Source organism: Ochotona princeps, chromosome 27 (genome assembly GCF_030435755.1).
Source record: "Ochotona princeps isolate mOchPri1 chromosome 27, mOchPri1.hap1, whole genome shotgun sequence".
NCBI classification, from domain to species: domain Eukaryota; kingdom Metazoa; phylum Chordata; class Mammalia; order Lagomorpha; family Ochotonidae; genus Ochotona; species Ochotona princeps.
Genome location: NC_080858.1, coordinates 26,775,839 through 26,797,105, shown reverse-complemented (window position 1 = coordinate 26,797,105; position 21,267 = coordinate 26,775,839). Strand labels below are relative to the sequence as shown.

General features: G+C 49.1%; 1 protein-coding gene across 1 annotated transcript in view; it reads left to right on the top strand.

The window, feature by feature from the left end:
* The window catches only part of NELL2 (neural EGFL like 2), a 237,230-nt gene that overhangs the window by 97,740 nt on the left and 118,223 nt on the right, over positions 1 to 21,267 (top strand). Inside the window, exons 5-10 of the mRNA XM_058656001.1 lie at positions 5,735 to 5,908; positions 5,993 to 6,089; positions 8,699 to 8,771; positions 8,936 to 9,018; positions 9,839 to 9,967; positions 11,228 to 11,330. Of these exons, the coding sequence (XP_058511984.1) occupies positions 5,735 to 5,908; positions 5,993 to 6,089; positions 8,699 to 8,771; positions 8,936 to 9,018; positions 9,839 to 9,967; positions 11,228 to 11,330 (659 nt within the window). The remainder of the gene's footprint in view (positions 1 to 5,734; positions 5,909 to 5,992; positions 6,090 to 8,698; positions 8,772 to 8,935; positions 9,019 to 9,838; positions 9,968 to 11,227; positions 11,331 to 21,267) is intronic.

The following is a 21,267-nucleotide window of genomic DNA, read 5'->3' as shown; positions in this document are numbered from 1 at the left end:
TGGGAGAACTGAGGAAAATCAGAAGTACAGGGATTTGCAACAGGGAAGAGCCAGCAGACCCAAAGGAAGTAGGATGCCACTGATCCTAACTGCGCTTCCCAGGGCTGCTGGCCTTTCAGCGGCATCACCCCAAGACGCCAATGTCAGCAGTGTAATTGGTAGCAGTGGTGCTAGGGTCGGGAGGCTGGAGCCTCTTGACCTTGTGAAATAGTTTTTACTCAGGTTCATTTTAGTTGAAAAGCAGACATCACACACACACACACACACACACACACACGGAAGAAAAGATGAAGTGGGGGGGTAGAGAAATTGAGAAAAGAGATATGCTATTAGTCTGTTGTTTAACTTTTCAAATGACTGCAAGAGCCAGAATTGAGACAGACTGAAGCTGAGGGGCATGAAACAATTCTGTGTCTCGCATGGGGAGTCGGGGACCCATGTGCTTGAGCCACCTCTGCTGCTCCTCAGGGTGTAATCAGCAGGAGGTTAGATGGGAGGCAGGGTCAGAGTGCTCAGAAATGGGGCAGAGGAGCAGCCCATGCAGTGTCTTGTCTGCTCTGCAGGTGCCCACGGTGCAGGTGCCCATGGTGCAGGTGTCCTCTGTGCAGGTGTCCACGGTGTGGTGTCCTCTGTGCAGGTGCCCATGGTGCAGGTGCCCACGGTGCAGGTGTCCTCTGTGCAGGTGTCCACAGTGTGGTGTCCTCTGTGCAGGTGCCCACGGTGCAGGTGTCCACGGTGTGGTGTCCTCTGTGCAGGTGCCCATGGTGCAGGTGTCCACGGTGCAGGTGTCCTCTGTGCAGGTGTCCACAGTGTGGTGTCCTCTGTGTAGGTGTCCACAGTGCAGGTGCCCACGGTGCAGGTGTCCTCTGTGCAGGTGTCCTCTGTGCAGGTGCCCATGGTGCAGGTGCCCACGGTGCAGGTGTCCTCTGTGCAGGTGTCCACAGTGTGGTGTCCACAGTGCAGGTGCCCACGGTGCAGGTGTCCTCTGTGCAGGTGTCCATGGTGTGGTGTCCTCTGTGTAGGTGTCCACAGTGCAGGTGCCCATGGTGCAGGTGCCCACGGTGCAGGTGTCCTCTGTGCAGGTGCCCACTGTGTGCTGTCCTCTGTGCAGGTGTCCACGGTGCAGGTGTCCACGGTGCAGGTGCCCACGGTGCAGGTGTCTGTTGCGTGGTTAGAGTGGAAGGTGACAAGCAGCATACTCCCTTTGCTGCTGTGTTGGTGTGCAGAGTCTGGCTTTCAGTGCTGCTTGAGGACACTTGCTCTCATCCAGATGAATGTCCTCTGAAGGATCTCGTCTCACCAAGGGGGTGCTTGGCAAGGACTTTAGTTACTAGGCTACCGCACTGGGCCTGGGACTGTTTTATTTCTACCTACAGTTTCAATGCCTTATGCTCCCTTCTTGATTCTTATTATCTTGGTAAGAATGGTGAGAGAAGAGAGCTGGCCTTACAGCTCATGCTGAGAAGAGAGAATTTATTCTTTTGCCATTAAGTGTAAAGTTAACGAGAGGGTATTTTGTAGTTACTCTTCATTGGTTGAAAAGTTCTTCTCTATTTCAATCGTTTGAGCATTTTATCATATGTTAATATTTAGAAAGATTTTATGTGTTTATTTGAAATAGATTTACATGGAGAAGCTGGCTCTTGCAGAGAAGTAACAGGAGAGTGAGAGTGATAGTGTGTTTGAGAGCGTTCTTCTGTCTAGTTCACTTTCCAACAGACCAACAGGAACAAGGCGAAGCAGAGGCCAGAAGCTCCCTCTGGGTCGCCCACAAGTGTGGCAGAAGCCCAGCACTTCGCCCATCCTCTGCTGCCTTTCCTGGCATGTTACTAAGGAGCCGGTCAGGTGGTGGAGGAGCAGGTCTTGAACTAGCACCCATATGGAATGCTGACATTACAGGCCGTTAGCTCACTGTGCCAGTGTGCTGGCCCTCATGACTGAATCTTAAAGAGGATTTTCTGCATACATTGATAAGATCAGGTGGTATTTGTCCCTTAGTCAAAATGGCAAATTACGTCGAAGCATCACTTGAATCAAAACACTTAATCACTGGCTATCATTTTGTTTACATATTTCTGAGTTCTATTTACTAGTATTTTGCAAATATTCTAATGCTAAGATCAAAGAGCTTGGTGTGTATAATCATGAGCAATATCGTCTGTTATTATTTCTTGTGTTATGTTTGCTGGTGTGGGTATGGGCATAATATAATCTTTATAAAATGAGTTGGTATATGTTTCCTCTTTCTGGAAGAGATTGGGTAGAATTGATATTAATTCTTCACTTAATATTTGATAGAATTTACCACAGAAACCGTCTGCGCCTGGAGCTTTTATTTTGAGGAATTTTAAATTATTAATTTCATTTTCTTAATAGTTGTAAAGCAAAGAAACCATATGTTTCATATTGTGTAAACTGTGATGGATTGTGTTTTTAAAAATAGATTTATTTATTTGAAAGAAAAAGCGTCGTATAGAGACAGAGGGAAAGATCTTTGAATTGCTGGTTCTCTCTCCAGATACTGTTTATAGCCAGGGCTAGAGCAGCCTGGAAGTAGGAGCAGGGATTTCTATCTCAGACTCTCATGCGGGAGGAAGGGGTCAAGGTGCCTGAGCCATTTTCTGCTGCCTTCCCAGGTGTATTAGCAGAAGTTGAATCAGAAGCCAATAAGGGGTCACAGACACCTTGCTGTGGGCTGTCACCTTGGAAGCTGGCAGCTGTACGCACTGTGCTGCAGTACCTTTTTGAAGTTTTGAAACTTACACTTTTGTGTAAGTGTGCGTAAAGGTGTGTGTGGTCATTCTCTGTGTTCCCTTACCAACCTCTTAGTAGCTGCAGGATCTGTCGTTAAATCTCTGGTTTTATTCCTAATGTTGATGGTAGTTTTTTCTCCTCTTTTCTTTGTTAGACTTGATAAAAGTTTATCAATTTTATTGACCTTTTCAAACAACCAGCTCTTGGTTTGTTGAGTTTCTCTGTCTGTTATAATCTTTGTTGCTTCATCCTTTCGGCTTACCGTGGGTTTACCTGTCTCATTCTGTTTGAGATGGTAGCCCAGGTGATGAGTTGACCGTCACTTTTCTTGAATGTGCACCCAGTGCTGTAGCAGTCTCTCAGTACTGTGTTGTTTGTGTTCCAGAAGTTTCCGATTCAATATTTCTGCATTTTCGTTTCAACTCAGTTTTGTGTAACTATTGATTTCCTGGAGACCTCTTTAATCCGTAGATTGTTTAGCTGTGGTATTTGAATCCATGTTTTTGGAGATTGTCCAGTTAGTGATTTCTGGAGCATTTCTGCTGTGATCAGACACCCCCCACTGTATGGTTCAGAGTCTCTTGAACTTGATGACTTTGTTGTATGGCCCCCATGTTCTTTCTTGGCATGTATTCCATAGGAACTTAGAGAAAGTGTGTGTTCTGTTGCTGGGGAAGGTTGATTACATCCTCATGGTTATGGTGAGTTAATCCAGCAGTTACTGAGGCAGGGCTGTTGAAGTCTGCAATGGTAATTGTGAATTTATCCGTTTAGCTTTCTCATCCTATTAGTTTTGGTTTCTCATCAGCGCTGTTCTTTGGTGATTTGAATTTAGGGTTGCTGTGTATGCTCAGTGGGGTGACTCTCATTCCTCAGTAATGTCCATATCTGTCTTTGATAACTTTATTTGTTATGATATCTAATTTTTTTGTTAGCATAGCCATCCCCTTTTTCCTTTGATCAATGCTTTCATGATATCTATCTATCTATTTATCTATATATATTTTTAATTTGTTTACTTTTAAGCTGCCTAAATTGTACTGAATGTGGGGTTCTTTTTTTTGAGATTTATTTATTTTTGTTACAAAGTCGGATATACAGAGAGGAGAGAGAGAGAGAGGAAGATCTTCCGTCCAATGTTTCACTCCCCAAGTGACCGCAACGGCCGGTGCTGTGCCGATCTGAAGCCAGGAGCCAGGAACTTCCTCCAGATCTTCCACACAGGTGCAGAGTCCCAAGGCCTTGGGTTGTCCTCAACTGCTCTCCCAGGCCACAAGCAGGGAGCTGGATGGGAAGTGGAGCTGCCGGGATTAGAACCGGCACCCATATGGGATCCCAGCATGTTCAAGGTGAGGACTTTAGCTGCTAGGCCACGGTGCTGGGCCCAAATGTTTGATAGTTTTTAGTGTCACAGGTATCTAAAGCCATGCATTTTCTTCTCTTCATTAGCCAGACTAGATATTTTTCCCTCTTTTGCAGTTAAGTTATAATTTTCTTGGTTACATTCATTCTTCAGTTAACTATCTACTGGACATTTTAATTTTGCTTATTTTTTTTCATTTCTAAAATTTTAATCTACTTTTTCATATTCTATTTGTGGAAACATTTTGTTTTTCATATATTTGAGCATGTTATTTGTTTAATCAGTGCTGCTTAAAGTCTAATGTTGCTGTCATCTCACTGAACAGTGTTGGTTGTCTTGTCTTCACTGAGGTTGAGATCATTCTGGTTCTTGGTGTAATGGATGATTTTTTGTGTCTTGCTCTGAGACTTGAACCTTGTATAATAGCTCTTGCAAAGAAAGGCAGTACAGCATCCTACAGTGATTGGATGAAGATGGGATTTCAGCTTCTCCACTTGCCTGTCTGCTGGCTCCTGTCAACTGTGGGGTCCTCTGGCACCTGTAATAGATGGCCTGTTTGGTGTTGGATCGTGGTGGAGACCCTGACCCTTCTCCAGGCTTCCTCTGTTGTTGTCCCAGTGACCAAGAGGGCTGCTTGTCACCGGCTGATGGAGGTGGGATTCCAGACCCTCTATCATGATCTCTTGCAATGCTGGGGCCACTTACTACCTGCTGAACTTGGCATCTCACTCTGTTCTTGGCTTTTGTTTTTTTATACCAGGACTGGCTGTGAGTGCCTTATTTTGCCTGGAGAAAGTGAAACTCTGGGCTTCTCAGTACGTTTCATTAGCTGGTTCCACTGGAGGCTGTAGTTTTTTTTTTTTTTTTTTTTTTTAATTTTTTGATTGATTGATTTAAAATTCAGAGTTACTGAGACAGAAGTACGAAGGATAAGGAAAGAGCCTCTGTCTGCTGGTTCATTTTCCTGATAGCTGGGCCAGGGCTAGGCCGGGGCTGGGCCAGGCTGAAGCTGGGCGCTTTTTCCGAATTTCCCATGTAGAGCCCAAACACTTTGGCTATCCTTTGCTGCTTTGCTCAGGTTTTAGCAGGGAACTGAATGAGAAGGGGAACAGCTGGGATACAGACTGGTATCCATCTGAGATGCCAGTTTTGTGGTAAGTGGCTTGACTTGCTGTGCAACATTGACAGCTTCAAGGGCCCTTTGTTTGCCCTTTGCTGTTTACCAGGAGTTAGTGATTGAAATCTGAAAGTTTTTATCCCCACTGTTAGCTTTGGCTGGAGAGAGTGGGCTTTTCTTGGGCACTCTTTGAGATCTGTGTCTATTGATGTTTTGAGTTCCTGATCTTCTTCAGCTCCTTATGTGGGGTACATGAGGCAGAGCACAAATTCATGGAACTGGCCTCTGCACTGTCTCTAGGCTCCGGAGGTCCCCAGCTGCGCTTCTTTACTGCCTCCACTGTGCGCTCTGCTTGTGTTGTCTTAAATACAGTGCCTAGTGGTACCAGGCAGCAAAGGTGCATGTAGTCCCTGCTTCTGGAGCAGAGGTCATCTGCTTGACCTGCCTGAGCTTGGTTTCCATGTGTCCCACATGTCCGTCCCTCCTCCATGTCCATGCAGGTACCTGGAACTGGAAAGCAGTGGCCATCGGAATGAAGTCAGACTGCATTACCGCTCCGGCAGCCACCGTCCTCACACGGAGGTATTCCCATACATCCTGGCTGATGACAAATGGCACAAGCTCTCCCTGGCCATCAGTGCCTCCCATTTGGTTCTCCATGTGGACTGCAATAAGTAAGTGAGATGTTCTTCTTGAGGGAAGGGGGTGGTTCTGAGGAACGACTGCTCATGTTCCTTCTCCTGTGTTTCTTTTTCAAGAATTTATGAGAGGGTGGTAGAAAAGCCCTCCACAGACCTTCCTGTGGGCACAACGTTTTGGCTGGGACAGAGGAACAATGCACATGGCTATTTCAAGGTACACCTTGTCTAAAGTCTGAATGTAAAGTATAAATGTGACTACTACCTGATGGGTTTGGAAAATGCACTTCATGCTTTAACATGTAAAACAACATAATTTGGTTTGCTTACATAGATTTTCATTCCTGTCTGTTTCTATTTGTTTCATAGTTAGGGTTTTCACACTGCTGTTTCCTTCAGCTGATAGCTGTTTTCTTGCCTCCATGAGTTTGATCTCTGGACACCATGGTTGGTGTTCACAGGCTCACACTCAGGACAGCCTTGGTGTCCTCATGTGCTCTGCCCCCTTTTCCTACACACAGCAGCCTGCTCAAGAGGTGACATGCCTGCTCAGGGCCGGTCACAGGTTGGCATTGATTCCATGCTTTGGAATTCTCCACTTCAATGCTCTTGGCCCTCCTGGGCTGTGACCAGTTCTTTCTCATGGAGAGGTGTGGAGTCAGTGTGTTTTTATTGTGGTGTGTGGATGCTGCAAGCGGGAGTTGTGCAGTGCAAAACCCTATCACTGCATGTGTTCACGGGAGCCATGCAGTGTACACCCTATCACTGCATGTGTTCACAGGATCTGTGCAGTGCACACACCCTATACTGCATGTGTTCACAGGAGCTGTGCAGTGTGCACACCCTCTCACTGCATGTGTTCACGGGATCCGTGCAGTGTACACCCTATCACTGCATGTGTTCACAGGATCCGTGCAGTGCACATACCCTATACTGCATGTGTTCACAGGATCTGCACAGTGCACACACCCTATACTGCATGTGTTCACGGGAGCTGTGCAGTGTACACACCCTCTCACTGCATGTGTTCACGGGATCCGTGCAGTGTACACCCTATCACTGCATGTGTTCACAGGATCCGTGCAGTGCACATACCCTATACTGCATGTGTTCACAGGATCTGCACAGTGCACACACCCTATCACTGCATGTTTTCACGGGAGCTGTGCAGTGTGCACACCCTCTCACTGCATGTGTTCACGGGATCCGTGCAGTGTACACCCTATCACTGCATGTGTTCACAGGATCCGTGCAGTGCACATACCCTATCACTGCATGTGTTCACAGGATCTGCACAGTGCACACACCCTATACTGCATGTGTTCACGGGAGCTGTGCAGTGTACTTCCTACACTGCATGCGTTCATGGGAGCCGTGCAGTGCACACACCCTATATTGCATGTGTTCACAGGAGCTGTGCAGTGTGCACACCCTCTCACTGCATGTGTTCACAGGAGCTGTGCAGTGTACACCCTATGCTGCATGTGTTCACGGGAGCTGTGCAGTGTACTTCCTACACTGCATGTGTTCATGGGAGCCGTGCAGTGTGCACCCTATCACTGCATGTTTTCACAGGAGCTGTGCAGTGTGCACACCCTCTCACTGCATGTGTTCACGGGATCCGTGCAGTGTACACCCTATCACTGCATGTGTTCACAGCATCCGTGCAGTGCACACACCCTATACTGCATGTGTTCACAGGAGCTGTGCAGTGTACTTCCTACACTGCATGTTTTCACGGGAGCTGTGCAGTGCACACACCCTATCACTGCATGTGTTCACAGGAGCTGTGCAGTGCACACACCCTATCACTGCATGTGTTCACAGGAGCTGTGTAGTGCACACACCCTATCACTGCATGTGTTCACGGGAGCTGTGCAGTGCACACACCCTACCACTGCGTGTTTTCACAGGATCTGCACAGTGCACACACCCTATACTGCATGTGTTCACGGGAGCTGTGCAGTGTACTTCCTACACTGCATGTGTTCATGGGAGCTGTGCAGTGTACATCCTATACTGCATGTGTTCATGGGAGCTGTGCAGTGTGCACACCCTGTCACTGCATGTATTCACGGGAGCTGTGCAGTGCACACACCCTATCACTGCATGTGTTTTATGTGGCAGCTTCCAAGTGACAGGAGTTTGTACACAGGTCCCTCCTCAGTCCCTCCCTTTATCACTATACACAGCAGTGATCAGGCTCGTGGCTGGGAGGTTAAGAAGCACAATCATGTGGGTACACTCTTGGTTGTCTCTGTCACCTGTGGGTACTTTGCCCATCAACCATTCTGTTTGCCTTACTTACAAGGAGGAAGTAGAATGTCAGAGGAGGAAGAGAAATGCAGTTGGGAGAGGAAGAGCAGGTGGTGGCCACAGCAGGTGGCTGAAACATGTGTGCTGAGCTGGTTTCTGGGCTCTGCCAGCCTGGGTTCTCAGACCCTGCCTTCCAGGCATTCATGGTGCCTTTAGGACAGTGAATGCCTGTGCATATCCCCTCTAACCATATGATGTAGCATGTGTATGCCAGGAGCAGTCTTCCTGGTGTTGGCTTTGGAGGGCTTCGTGAGGGCTGACCCTCAGAATGGTGTGCCTGTTGTCTCCTAATTGCATCCTGGCATTGATCTGTAAGGTGTAGGACACCTTGCTGCTGAGGGAGGGTGTGGAGGTCATCTGTTTGGCCTTGGTGTGGAGGGAGGTATTCAGTAAGACTCTTTTCAAGCATTTGGGTGAGTCTTTTAGAAAGTTTTTCTTCATGAACTTGACTGCTCAGTATCATTTGGGTAAATGAAAGTAATATGTCTTTTAAAAATTTGTTGCACACAGGGTATAATGCAGGATGTGCAATTGCTTGTCATGCCCCAAGGATTTATTGCTCAGTGCCCCGATCTTAATCGCAGTAAGTCTATTAGCTCCTGAACTGCATAATGGGATGGAATGTGTGCTGCTCATTTCATTTTGTCCGAATGCCAGTTTGGAATTGGAGTTTGCATTTATTGGTTGCCAGCCTAGGTTGGGCCTCTTAGAAAGGTAACCTGACCAGTGTCATCCTTGTCATTCCAGCCTGTCCAACTTGTAATGACTTCCATGGACTTGTGCAGAAAATCATGGAGCTACAGGATATTTTAGCCAAAACATCAGCCAAGGTGAGGTGACTCACAAGTGCAGTGGGGGCACTTGGAGATGTTGCTAGCTCCTCAGATCCATCTTGGAGTTGTCTCTGGTCCTATACTTCTTTCCAGTGCTGCCTATCAACTCCTGCTCAGGGAACTGCCTTATAAATATTTACACTCCCACCAGCTAGCCACCAAATGGTTCAGTAAATCAGCAGTGAGGCAGGTTGCCTGGCTCATACTCTGCTCACCACAGTAAGATTTATTGTTTTATTGTTATTTATGATTACAGATCATTTGTATAGTTGTTTACTGGTCATTAGCTGTCCATTACTGGCTGGGAGGGAAGTGAAGAGGCTGTGGGCTCTCTCTGGGAAGTACCCCTCGCTTCTTGGCTGTGGAGTGACTCACTGGTGTCTGAAGCCCACGGCAGGCTGCCATGCACTGCACACACATGTGACTTTGTGTGGTAGTTACAATCTGGCTCACAGGCAGGCTGTGTTACAGAGTGTATGATTGAATTTTCACATATTACACATTGTAAATTTTATTTTTTTAAAATTAAGTCCCCATGTTGATGCATTTAATGAAATTAAACCTTGACAAAGCTGGGACCCCCTTCTCTGTATTGTGTGTGTGGCTCTTTGCTTTCAAAGACAGGGAGCAAAGCTATCACTGACAAGTGGAGAAAACCCTGCCTGTGACGCTAAGCACTCAGACACGTTTTTGACATGAGAGGTGGGCACAGCCACTTTGTTCCCAATGCAGGGGCAATGTGGTGCCTTGTGGGCGTGGGGGTGGTCTGTGCTGTGGGGCTGGCACAGTGGGCAATGACCACTTCCTGTGTGCCCAGCTGTCCCGAGCCGAGCAGCGGATGAACAGACTGGATCAGTGCTACTGTGAGAGAACATGCACCATGAAGGGCGCCACCTACAGAGAACTTGAGTCCTGGACAGATGGCTGTAACAACTGCACGTGCCTGGTAGGGGCCCCGTTGGAGTCCTCCCGAGACCACACATCCCCCCCACTCCAAATAGTTGATGGGATCAGTGTACTCGTGGACATCACACAGGCTGCATCTGTGATCTGCCTGCTGCGTATGAACTACACTTCCTCCCCTATCCAACTCTCAGGCTCAGCAGTGCTAGCCAGGTCCAGGTAACTGGCACACCCCAGAGGTTAGCGATGCCACAGGCTCTGTCCTGCTATCTTAACACACCCAGAGAGTTTGTTACACACCCCATGTGTTTATTCATGAAAGTTTATGAAGTTTACGTATTATGCCATGCCACAATTATTGGCATATTTGTGCCAAAGAATAATCGAATAGTAAGCGAACAATAGGGTTTAAATAAGGTAATTTTAAGTGTTTTACTAATACAGCAGAATGCATATCACATCCTTTAATCAAATATTTGCTCACTACTGAAGGATATTTTAGTGCATTGCTATTTGAAGAAATGTTACTTTTCTGAGAGAAGATCACAGTGACTGTGGTGTTGAACTCTTACATGCCACGTGAACTTGGCTACCAGAGCTGGTGCTCTGGGAAGATGTTAGGATGTTTGTGTGCTAGCCCTTTACAGATCCAAGTTTATCCAGGACAATCTACATAGCAGGCACGTCAGCACAGGGGTGGCCCTGGCAGCGTGTGCTGTATGGCTTTGATGCATGCACATCACATACTCCCTCCCACAGTATATCTCTGCATGGGTACCGTACGTCACTCCCCCATATTGGTTCCAGGGAAACAGAAGTGGAGTTGAGTGAGATGCTAGGTGTAGTGCCCGAAGGTCAGTGAGATGCTGAAGCAGCACCAGGGTAATGGTCCTGGCACTGCTGCTTACTCTGGTGTGGCAGCTCCTGTATGGGTTGTCAGTAGGGTATCCCTGGGGTGCTGACTCTGGTGTGGTAGCTCCTGTATGGGTTGTCAGTAGTGTGTCCCTGGGCTGCGGGAGGATTCTGGGTCCTGAGAAGAAGGGCTTCCATGGTGGGGAGAGCCATTGTGGAAACGTCCTGGTGGTGGGGCCATTCTGTGGGTGCTTGGAGGACCATCCACCAACTCCCCAGGGGGATCTGCTCTTCCCTCCTACACCTGTTGCTCTTGCTCTGTTGGGCCAGCTGCTGGCCAGGGGAGTGGTTTTCTGGACTTTGGGTTGTAGGTAGCAGCTGAGAGCAGTGGGTTTTATGACATTTCCCAAAGTCCTGGGAAGTTCCTGAACTCTGGCTGTTTTCTTTTCAGAATGGGACTATCCAGTGTGAACCCCTGGTCTGCCCTGTGCCTGAGTGCCCGCTGAAGTCAGCTCCAGCCTATGTGGACGGCAGGTGCTGTAAGGAGTGCAAATGTGAGCACAGCTTCTATGATGGATAAGTGTACCAAAGCAGACTCTGGTTGGACTACACAGCTTCCGCAGTGATGGAGGGAGGAGGATGCTTGCTGTGTTGTGGTTGATGGGGTCTTGTATGTGCTGCTTGTCTGCTCCAGTAGGAGGGACCTGTAGCACACAGTGATGCACAGGGAGACATGTATAGGGCTTTCTCTCACACAGGCCCCTCACAGAGGGCTCAAGGGGCATCTGGGAAATCTTAGCAGTGATGGACTGTTCCCATACACGGAGGCCCACATGTTGTAGGATCAGCCTGTCACATGGGGTGGTTGTTTTGGCCATCTGTGCCTGTCTGCAGAGGGCTTCCAGATCAAAAATCATGTTGCCTGTGTACTGTTCCCTTAACAGACTTCATATAAATCCTCCTGAAAATAAGCAGTTAAAACATTTAGTGGCTGTTTTTGTACAAGGGAGTAGTGAGTTATGTAAGCACTGAGTGATTAGAATGCTGTGGAATGTAGACCTGTGCAGGCCAGGGACCTTCAGCAGGTTCATGGACAGCATGCATTTCAGAACCAGCTTGCACCAGCGAAGCTTATCTTGTAATTCCACTTTTCCATGAACTTCACAAATTACCACTGCATACTCACATTGAAGGTTGATAGGGGCAGAGGTTGGGAGGAGAGAGGAAAGGCTGAAAAGAGAGAGGAGAGAGCTGGAGAGAGGTGGGCATGGAGAGGGACAGGTGGAGGGAGGAAGAGAGAACCAGTGTCCTGTCCCTGGTCAGCGTGTGAGCCTTCTGCCTTTGCCACTATATGCTGTGCTGGGTGCCATGCTGCCCCTGCTGAGAGGGACAAGTCATTGGGTGAGAATCAGGAGGCCCCTTAGCAGTACGCTGATTGAGTTCCCTCCTGAGTTCATTTGAGCTTGACTTTGGGAGGGGTTACCTGCAAGTTCTGCACTTTATGAAGGTGTTTTAGCTATGCCCAGAGGGTTTTGCCAGGCCAGGGAGGGGAGAGTGCAGTAGGCATTGGGCCTGTTGCTAGTTCATCTCTTGGGCGAGTTGTCTGGGTCCTTCTGTGGACTTTCCATAGTAAACACAAGCTGGTGGAATGTTCTGATTGCTGTAAGTGTTCAGAGGAGAAGGAGGAAAGAGAATGTGAGATACACACGAGACTGTATAGTTGCAACATGAGGGAGAAAAATTACATTTTCTGCTCTAACTTCTTTTGTCCTTCTTCCCACACAATGCTGTATCTGCAATATTGGATGATAGCCAATTTTAGTAGCTACTGAATGCATAAAGTCATGGGTGCTCATGGAGGCTATGTTAGTCACAGTGTCTGTGTCCATCCCCATTACCAACAGGAACCTGCCCTCTCAGTCAGACCCCCACAAAGATTCGTGGCCAGCTGGTGGTTGTACCCTTGATGGGGGAAACGTTGTGAGGTACACTCGTGTTTTGTGTGTCTACAGTGCTAAGGATGGGGAAATAACTGTGCTGGCCTGCTTCACAGTGAAAGTTAGAAGGAAGAAATCTGTGAGCAAGCCACACATCTCTGAATGAAGCCCAGGATAATACACCTGAGCCTCTCAGCAGTAAGGATGAAATGACTTTGCTGTTGTTTTCAGCCATTTGCCAGCTCAGTGCCAGGGTGCAGAGGGTATGTGCCCACACATCCCTGTCATCTGGGGTTTGCATTTTTTTTGTGGTGAGATTAACGTTTGACCACAGCCAGAAAGCCATGCTCGCTCCAGACTTGTCTCTGGGACATGTGTGTTTGCTTGCATGGTCAATTCCTGGGGTCCTCTGAGGTCGAAGTCTCCCTCCTCCAGGCTTAGCTGTCATAATGGTCCGGAAGATGTGCTTCTGGGATGTTTTTGTCTAAGAAATTAGGTGTAGCAATGGTCTGCTGTAGCCTGTGCCCTGGCTGATCACAGGCAGAGCACACTGGCCCTGCACCCAGCCAGTGCCTCTGTGGTGCACAGCCTCTGTCTGCATGCTGGTTTGCTGCCAGCTCCTGTGGGGGAGGCTCACTTTCTGCAGTGGTTTCGTTCTGTTAGACAGGCGGGTCACCCCCGCCACTGCCTACATTCTGCCTCTCGTGCTCCTGACTCGCTTCCTTCAGTTGCTGACAGAGCACTGAGCACACGGTGGTTTCTGGAGACTGACGATGTGGAGTCCAGGTGCAGTGGCCAGGAACCCTGGAGAGCAGCAATGCCAAGGAGCAGAGTGGAAACCATCTTCACTCAGGAAAGCTCATTCATGTTAGGATATTAGTACCATCCTCAGTGCCCAAGATCAGAACCTAACTAGGTGATGCAGAGGTGGGATGGGCTCACCTGCCTATCTGGGATTGAGCTGTTGTGACTGTGGGTTGCAAATCCGATTTGGGGGTTTAACTTTGGGCAGCTGTACAGTCTCTCTCAGCCTCAGTTTCCTCATCTGTCTGATTATGTGGACTTCGCAGGCATACATGAGCATTAGATAAGTAGCAGAGGAACACAGCTTAGAACAGTATTGATAACTGTCCTTGTGAAAGAACCCTTCATGTTCTCAGTGGTAAAAATACAAAATAGTATAAAATAGATTCTTGCATCTGGATCTCCGTGCTCCCTTTGAGGGGCTTTGTGAAGGCTGACAGCTTCTCTCCCACACAGCTCTGTCCTGTACACCTCTCTGTCCTGGGTGACCTGCAGAGCCCATTCCCCATATGTGGTGGTTTGTGTGTGTGATTCTCTTGCTTGGAATGTCTGTGTGGTGCTGAGTGGTGAGGGAGGTCAGACATGTGCGTGTGGTTTACTCACTCTCATGGCTGTGTCTCGTGGAAACACGTGATGCAGATCACACATGCCTGTGCATGTTTCATGTGTAAGCATAATGCAGATCACTCATGGCTACGTGTGTCTGCTTTCCCTCAGAGTGTCTGGGTGATCCCCAGTGAATGAGGCAGATCAGATACATCGTGTGGGCACACTCACTGCCCTTTGTGTCTCATGTAAACACAGAGGCAGGTCACCCATGGCTGTGTCGTGTACACAGAGGCAGGTCACCCATGGCTGTGTGTGTCGTGTACACAGAGGCAGGTCATCCATGGCTGTGTGTGTCGTGTACACAGAGGCAGGTCACCCATGGCTGTGTGTGTCGTGTACAAAGAGGCAGGTCACCCATGGCTGTGTGTCGTGTACACAGAGGCAGGTCACCCATGGCTGTGTGTGTCGTGTACACAGAGGCAGGTCACCCATGGCTGTGTGTGTCGTGTACACAGAGGCAGGTCACCCATGGCTGTGTGTCTCGCTTATAAACTTGTGATGCAGGTCGCTCATGGTTGTTTTTCACATGTGAACACGTTGGTTGCAGGTCACTCTAAGTGCTGTGCACTGCTTGTTTCTGCTCTGGGATCTCACCAACTGTTGGTGATGGGCATTTGTGTGATGTGCAGATATTGGCTGTGAGAATACTTTTGGAAACACTCTTTACATCATCTTGACCTTAAGTGTACTTGTATTTCTGGTGAGTTTAGACCTGCTTTCCCAGGAGCATTACTAGGAAACTGGATTGAAAGTGGAGCAGCCGAGACTCCGACCAGCCCCATGTGGGATGCCAGCATTGCAGGTTTGGCTTTATCTACCACACCACAGCACAGTTCCAGATGCCACGTTTTAGAATACTTCTAGAAAGAAAATCACATTACAGTGAGCACTGAGCCAGTTGAAACCAGTGGTGTCGCTCTCGGCCCTGAGCAGGGCTGATTCGGAATGTATCTTCCCTTGGTAAAATTAACCTAAATTAGCATTTAACATAATATTACATACATCATGGAATTAGGGGACTTTCCCTTCGTGGGTGTGAGTAGAAGATGGCCAGGGAAACAGTCCGTTTGTGCATTCCCTTGTCATGATAATGAACTTACAACAGGAAGTATGTTCACAAAAGACAAATAGCAATTGGATTAAAGAGATCTTTCATCGAGATAAGCTGTAGGCTTCCTGAATGCTGTCGTTCTGTGCTGATACATATATTTTTCATTAAATCTCTTTAAAAAGACATTTGACACACTGCTACATTTTAGGGATTTCAAAACTGATAAATGAGATTGCTGCAAAAATACTAACTGGCAATATATTAAAGAATAGCCACACCTAACAATATTGCCTTCAGATTAGTTACTGTGAGGCACACATGGCGTGTCTTGATGGCCCGCAGAGAAGTGCGAGCCCTTGCAGGCAGCAAGCAGCAGCCTAGAGTGCCAGGCTGAAGAGGACAGAGGCCAGGTGGCCGTGGTGTCCTGTGGGCTCCGCAGCAGGAGTGCTCAGCGCAGGGGTGTCAGTGTGGCTTCTGCGGCAGGACTGCTCAGCTGTGCAGTGTGTCTTCCAGTCCTGCTCTGGTGTTTCATTGTCTGAGCTCAAACCAGCATGTATGTCTAATGCATATTCAACCCCTATAGGTAAGAGTAACTGCCAGGACTCTGAGCATTCTTCCTCTCCGAGTCTTTAGCCCTGGCTTTACTTCCACCTAAGAGTCTGTGTCTGCACTCACATGGGCCTGGCAGGCTTTCGTGTGGCCTGAGGCCAGCATGTGTGTTGGAGCCCTTTTCGTATCAAGTCAGCACTGTGTCATTTGATTTCTTCTCCCTCTGAGGTTGTGCTTGTGTCCTACTCATTTTTACTTTCCTGTGAGAGTTGTGGGACACTGTCCATACATGGTGTGGGTGCCTCCTGCATGGCTGTGTGGATGGGTAAGGGTCAGCTTGGCCTCCATGGCCTGCACCGCTAGGCCAGGCTGCACATACCTAGCCCCGGGAGTTTTCTCCCTGACCTGAGGGAGGGAGCCTGAAAACCATATTGTCCCCCTGCTTTTGGAAAGGGTCTCTTGGTTTCTGACAAGGCAACATGGACTCAGAGGAGAGTTTATTACAGAACAGTCAATGGCCATGAACACTTGTTCCGCCACAAGCGATGTTGTCTGAGGAGGGGTATAAGATACTGTTGGAATTCACTGCTGTTGTACAGTGCCAGGGCCTTCCACAGAGTTCCACAGCTGGCAGGAGAATATTCGGCCCTCACAGTGATCTTCCTGCAGAGCGTGAGGCCCACCTGACCCCCAGACTGGGCCACCACACTTGTCCGTGGTCACAGACGGCACCGGGCTCTGGCTTCACCAGGAACTATAACTTATCCTCATTATTAAAGTGCCGTAGTAAGTGTATTTTGTGGATTTTACTGTTTTCCATGCCCCATTACATGATCTCAGGAGAGCTTCTGTGCTCACATGACGATGCTGCATAACTGGCCTCATGCACTCAGGAACAAGCTCTGTGCAGATCTGTTCTCAGTAATAATTGGACCAGGCCATCTAGCACAGTTCTGTGGCACTGCTAGTGGGACTGGGATCCAGGGAGCCAGTCCTCCCTGCCGGTCTGGGGCTTTGAGGGAGGTTCCGACTGCACCAAACGCAGCAGCGGTAGTAGAGCTTCCATTCGCGGCAGGGCCAGGTGAAGGCGGAAGGAGTACTCATCGGAGACAGAACGTGCCGCTCTGTGCCGCAGTGCAGTTGGCCAAGTGTCTCAAAATGAGCTTATTTTGTTCTCTACAGAGATGGCACAAAATGCCATTTTGAAATCAGAGTGGGGAAGCATAAAGTATGTGCAATGTGAAGCATCTTGGAAGCCGATTTTGGCAATCATGTGCAAGCAGTAACTTAGGAAGACTGGCCATGGGATAAAGTTTATGGCTGGGCACAGCTATGCTGGGCTCCCTGCGAGAGGCCTTAAGCAACACGCACAGCTGCTGGGTCTCTAACACTTCCGTCATCTGGGGTAAAGGAGGATGTGTTGGTAAAGGGCGGGGTATAGAGGGGCTGGGAGATGAGCTGTGTTGGACAGCGGTCCAGGTCTGTTTCTTCTCACACGTGAGCCAGCACCGAATTCCCATGGTTTAAGGTGATGGACGGTCAGCACAGTTCTCATGACACGGGCACAGCTGCAGCCCATAGTGCAGTCCTGCCCCTGTCTCTGGCCCTGCCCTTGAGTCATGCCAACCCTGGGAGGCAGCAGGCTCAAGGAGACTGAGATGAAGGCTGGCCCAGCCCTCGATGCTGCAGGCATGTGGAGAAGCCCTGTGTCAGAATGGAAAAACTCTATCTGCCTGTCTGCCTCTCAAATAAAGGAAAATTGAACAGTAGGGTTTAATTCATATCTGAATTCTGCACATAGTCACATGACTCCAGACTTGGTGGTGGTCTGAATGGAGCTGCATGCCACCTGCACACCCTGTACATTCTTGAGCTGCTTCTCCTTTTGGTAGCAGCCCTGGCCACATCGCTTGTGGCCTGATTGCTGGGACATGGCCTCTCCAAGGGCCTGCGGATCTCTGTGATGGAGCTGAGTACAGTCTCACCAGGACTCTTGTACTTCAGTTGTGTCAGGGGTATGCAATGATTTGTGGACAGTCCTCATGGTGGCCCTTGCTGGTTAACATCTGAAGTGACAAAGAAGTGCCTCACAAACACCACGTGAAGTGACAAGGGGGAGCCTCCCATACACCATGCAGCAAAGCCAGCGACCCAGGGAAACATCTGACATGCACTTAGCACGACAGGGGATCTGCATACACAGTATATATATAATGGGAACTCCCAGCAAGTGACCACAGAGATTCATGGCACACACTGCTGGTTTAGCTGAGGCCTGGATTTTTTTCAGGCAGGCTTAAAGGCCTGTGAGCTGAGTGAATTCCTTAGCTCAGGGCTTCTGCAGGTTCTGTGGGATAGATTTTGGTCTAGCAGAAGTTCTCATTGAGGCTTCTGGAATCTGCATTTCCACCCAGCTCCTGCTAGTGCACCAAACACTCCATGAGCAACAGAGAGCTGGCCGGAGCTGACTGCCCAGGGTCACGGAGAGCTAGTGGGTCTCGCGATCTCTAGTTTACCACCTCAGTCTTAAAAGTGTTTTCAGATTTGATAACAGGAGAACTAACACGGCCTCTTCGGAGGGTGCTTGTTGCATTTGTGCAAGGCGGCACGGCTGTTCACGTGCTGCTGCTCCCTCTGGGGTTCCTGTAGTCCCGGGTGCGTGCTGCTGGGGCGCTGGGGGAACTGGGGAGGAGACACAACCAGGGGCTCATGTGCAAAGGGAGGGTGCAGCCTTAGCAGACACAGCTCCCTGCTGATCATTTTGCTTTGCCATAGAAAGGCAGACCGAATGCGAGGCATCTGATATCCCTGGCTAGAATGACATGGCTGGGGCTATTGTAGTAGGTGTGGCTTTCTGTTGATTGATTGTGCCTTTTATATGGAATGAAGCGTTGATTTTGCTAATTTAGGAAAATACATCTCAAAGTTTGTAGTTTTTTGTCAGAAAGAACAGGGAAACACCTATTGCCTTAAGTTACTGGAATTTTTTTCAGTCAGTTGTCATGTAGAATTCTTTGATTCTGAAACTTTTATTCCAGTTCTATTTGCATTTTAGTAGAAGAGATCTCTTTTTAAGGACTTGGGGAAATGTTCCCATTAATCTGGTTTTCCAGGCCTGCCTTTCATCATTTTGTTTGAACAGGAGGCTGTGGTAAGAGGCATCTTTCCTGAAATGCAATGGGCAGGGCTGGGCCTGGCCAAGCTAGGGTCCTGAGCTCCATCCGGGTCTCCAGCATGGGTGGCAGGGACCAGGTTCTTGAGCCCTCACCCTCCCAAGGTGCACATTAGCAACTGGAATTGGGAGCAGAGCTGGGTTGGATCCAGGCCCTGCACCATGGGACACTGACCTCCCAGCAGGGCCACCACTTCTGCACCCAGGCACTACACCATGGGCTGCTGACCTCCCAGCAGGGGCCCCCACGCACTACACTGTGGGACACTGACCTCGCTCCCAGCAGAGGCCCCCACTGCGGTAGTGCATTCACACCGTGGCTGCCTAGGCCCTGGCAGCTTTCCGTACTTATGTATGTACCACCTCCCGGCAGTGTTCTGTACTCTTATGTATGTACCACCTCCCGGCAGTGTTCTGTACTCTTATGTATGTACCACCTCCCGGCAGTGTTCTGTACTCTTATGTATGTACCACCTCCCGGCAGTGTTCTGTACTCTTATGTATGTACCACCTCCCGGCAGTGTTCTGTACTCTTATGTATGTACCACCTCCCGGCAGTGTTCTGTACTCTTATGTATGTACCACCTCCTGGCAGCGTTCCATACTCTCATGTAGGTACTGCCTCCTGGATGGTTCTGCTGAGATGGATTGTGCTGTTCTTGTCTGTGTTGCAACTGTTGGAGACCTGCGAACATAAGAGTTCCTGTTTTTTTTTAATAAAGGTTTATTTATTTGTATTGGAAAGGCGGATATACAGAGAGGAGGAGAGAGAGAGAGGAAGATCTTCCGTCCGATGTTTCACTCCCCAAGTGACTGCAACGGCTGGTGCTGTGCCGATCCGAAGCCAGGAGCCAGGAGCTGCTCTGGGTCTCCCACATGGGTGCAGGGTCCCAAGGCTTTGGGCCATCCTCGACTGCTTTCCCAGGCCACAAGCAGGGAGCTGGATGAGAAGCGGGGCTGCCAGGATTAGAACCAACAACCATATGGGATCCCATGTGCAAGGCAAGGACTTTAACTACTACACCATCGCGCAGGGCCCAAGAGTTCCTGTTTTCTTGTCGTGGATCTTGTAAAAAGAATAACACAGGATGAGCAAATGCGCAGGTTTCAGTCCTCCTGTCGTCTTTGCAGAAACCCTGCTGTCCCCTGGCTCCCAAGGCTTCCCATCCTGGGAAGCTGGTGATTGGAGTATGGCAGCAACAACTGCATGGAAGGGCTCCTGCACAGTGTTCAGGAGTACCCCACAGGCTTGTGGCCTTCATTCAGTTCATTCCAGCCTCAGAACCAGCATCAGACCAAAGTATGAGACTGATTTGTTTCCTGATTCATCTGGGGGTTTTCATGCTTGGTGGAAGAAGAACCAGTGCATTGAGTGACAATATTCTCAAGCTATTTTGTTGGTGTCACATGTGGAAGCACTAAATGCAGTGAGTTTTCCTGGCTGTCAGTGAAGATTTCATAGCCAACAGGGTGACAGATCCCTGCTGTGCTTGTCCTTGATCCACCTACCTCCCCTGTCAGGCTTGGAGTCCTAGAAGGGTCACTTCTGTCTGTCAGATGGTGGGCTGCCCTGAGAGAAGGGAACATTGTTCTGCTCACTGCCTTACTCCCACTGGAACCATCTAGGTGCTGCAGGACCTTGAGTGTGAAATGGCTTCTGCAGCCCTGCCGGCCCTGGGGCTGCCATGTGACACGGAGCTGGCACCAGAAGAGTGATAACGTGGGAAAATGGCTTTTGTCATTTCCAAAACTCAGGGTCCAAATAGTCTCCTCTTCTTTCTTTCCATGTGTGAATGTGTCTGGCTGTCTGGGTACATGTGTAATGCAGAAATAATCCCCCAATATATGGACTAGGTATTGTCACTCTGAGTGGATGGGATGTGAAGGACAGAAATGAGGCCTGGGGTTGCCATGGCGGGGGAGGGCAAATTGTGTGAAACCTAGACATCTAATGTCCTCAGTCTGGGGTGGGAAGCCGGGAGAGAGTGATCCACCACGGCTGTGTGGACTTGGGCCTGACTGTGTGCTGTGGCTTGTGCCACCTGCTATGCTGCCACTCACGGTGCACACTGCCTGCTCAGACCCCTCGGGCACTCCTGTGTGGTAAGCACACTCCTGTGTGGTCATTCCCAGAGGAGTCAGTGCTAGAGGGTGGGAGGCACAGAGCTGGCCTGCCCAGCTGTGTCCATGGCTCCCTGTAGTCACTTTCTCTTAGCTGCTCTGTGAGCAGATTGGTTTCCCTTGGGCCACACTGGTAGCCTTGAGTGATGATGGCAGAAAAGGTGGGTGGAAAACCAACATATTCTGCCTCTGGTTGAGCAAGTGAGGCACAGTGTCCTTGCTTCAGGCAGCCATGGGCTAACTTGGGA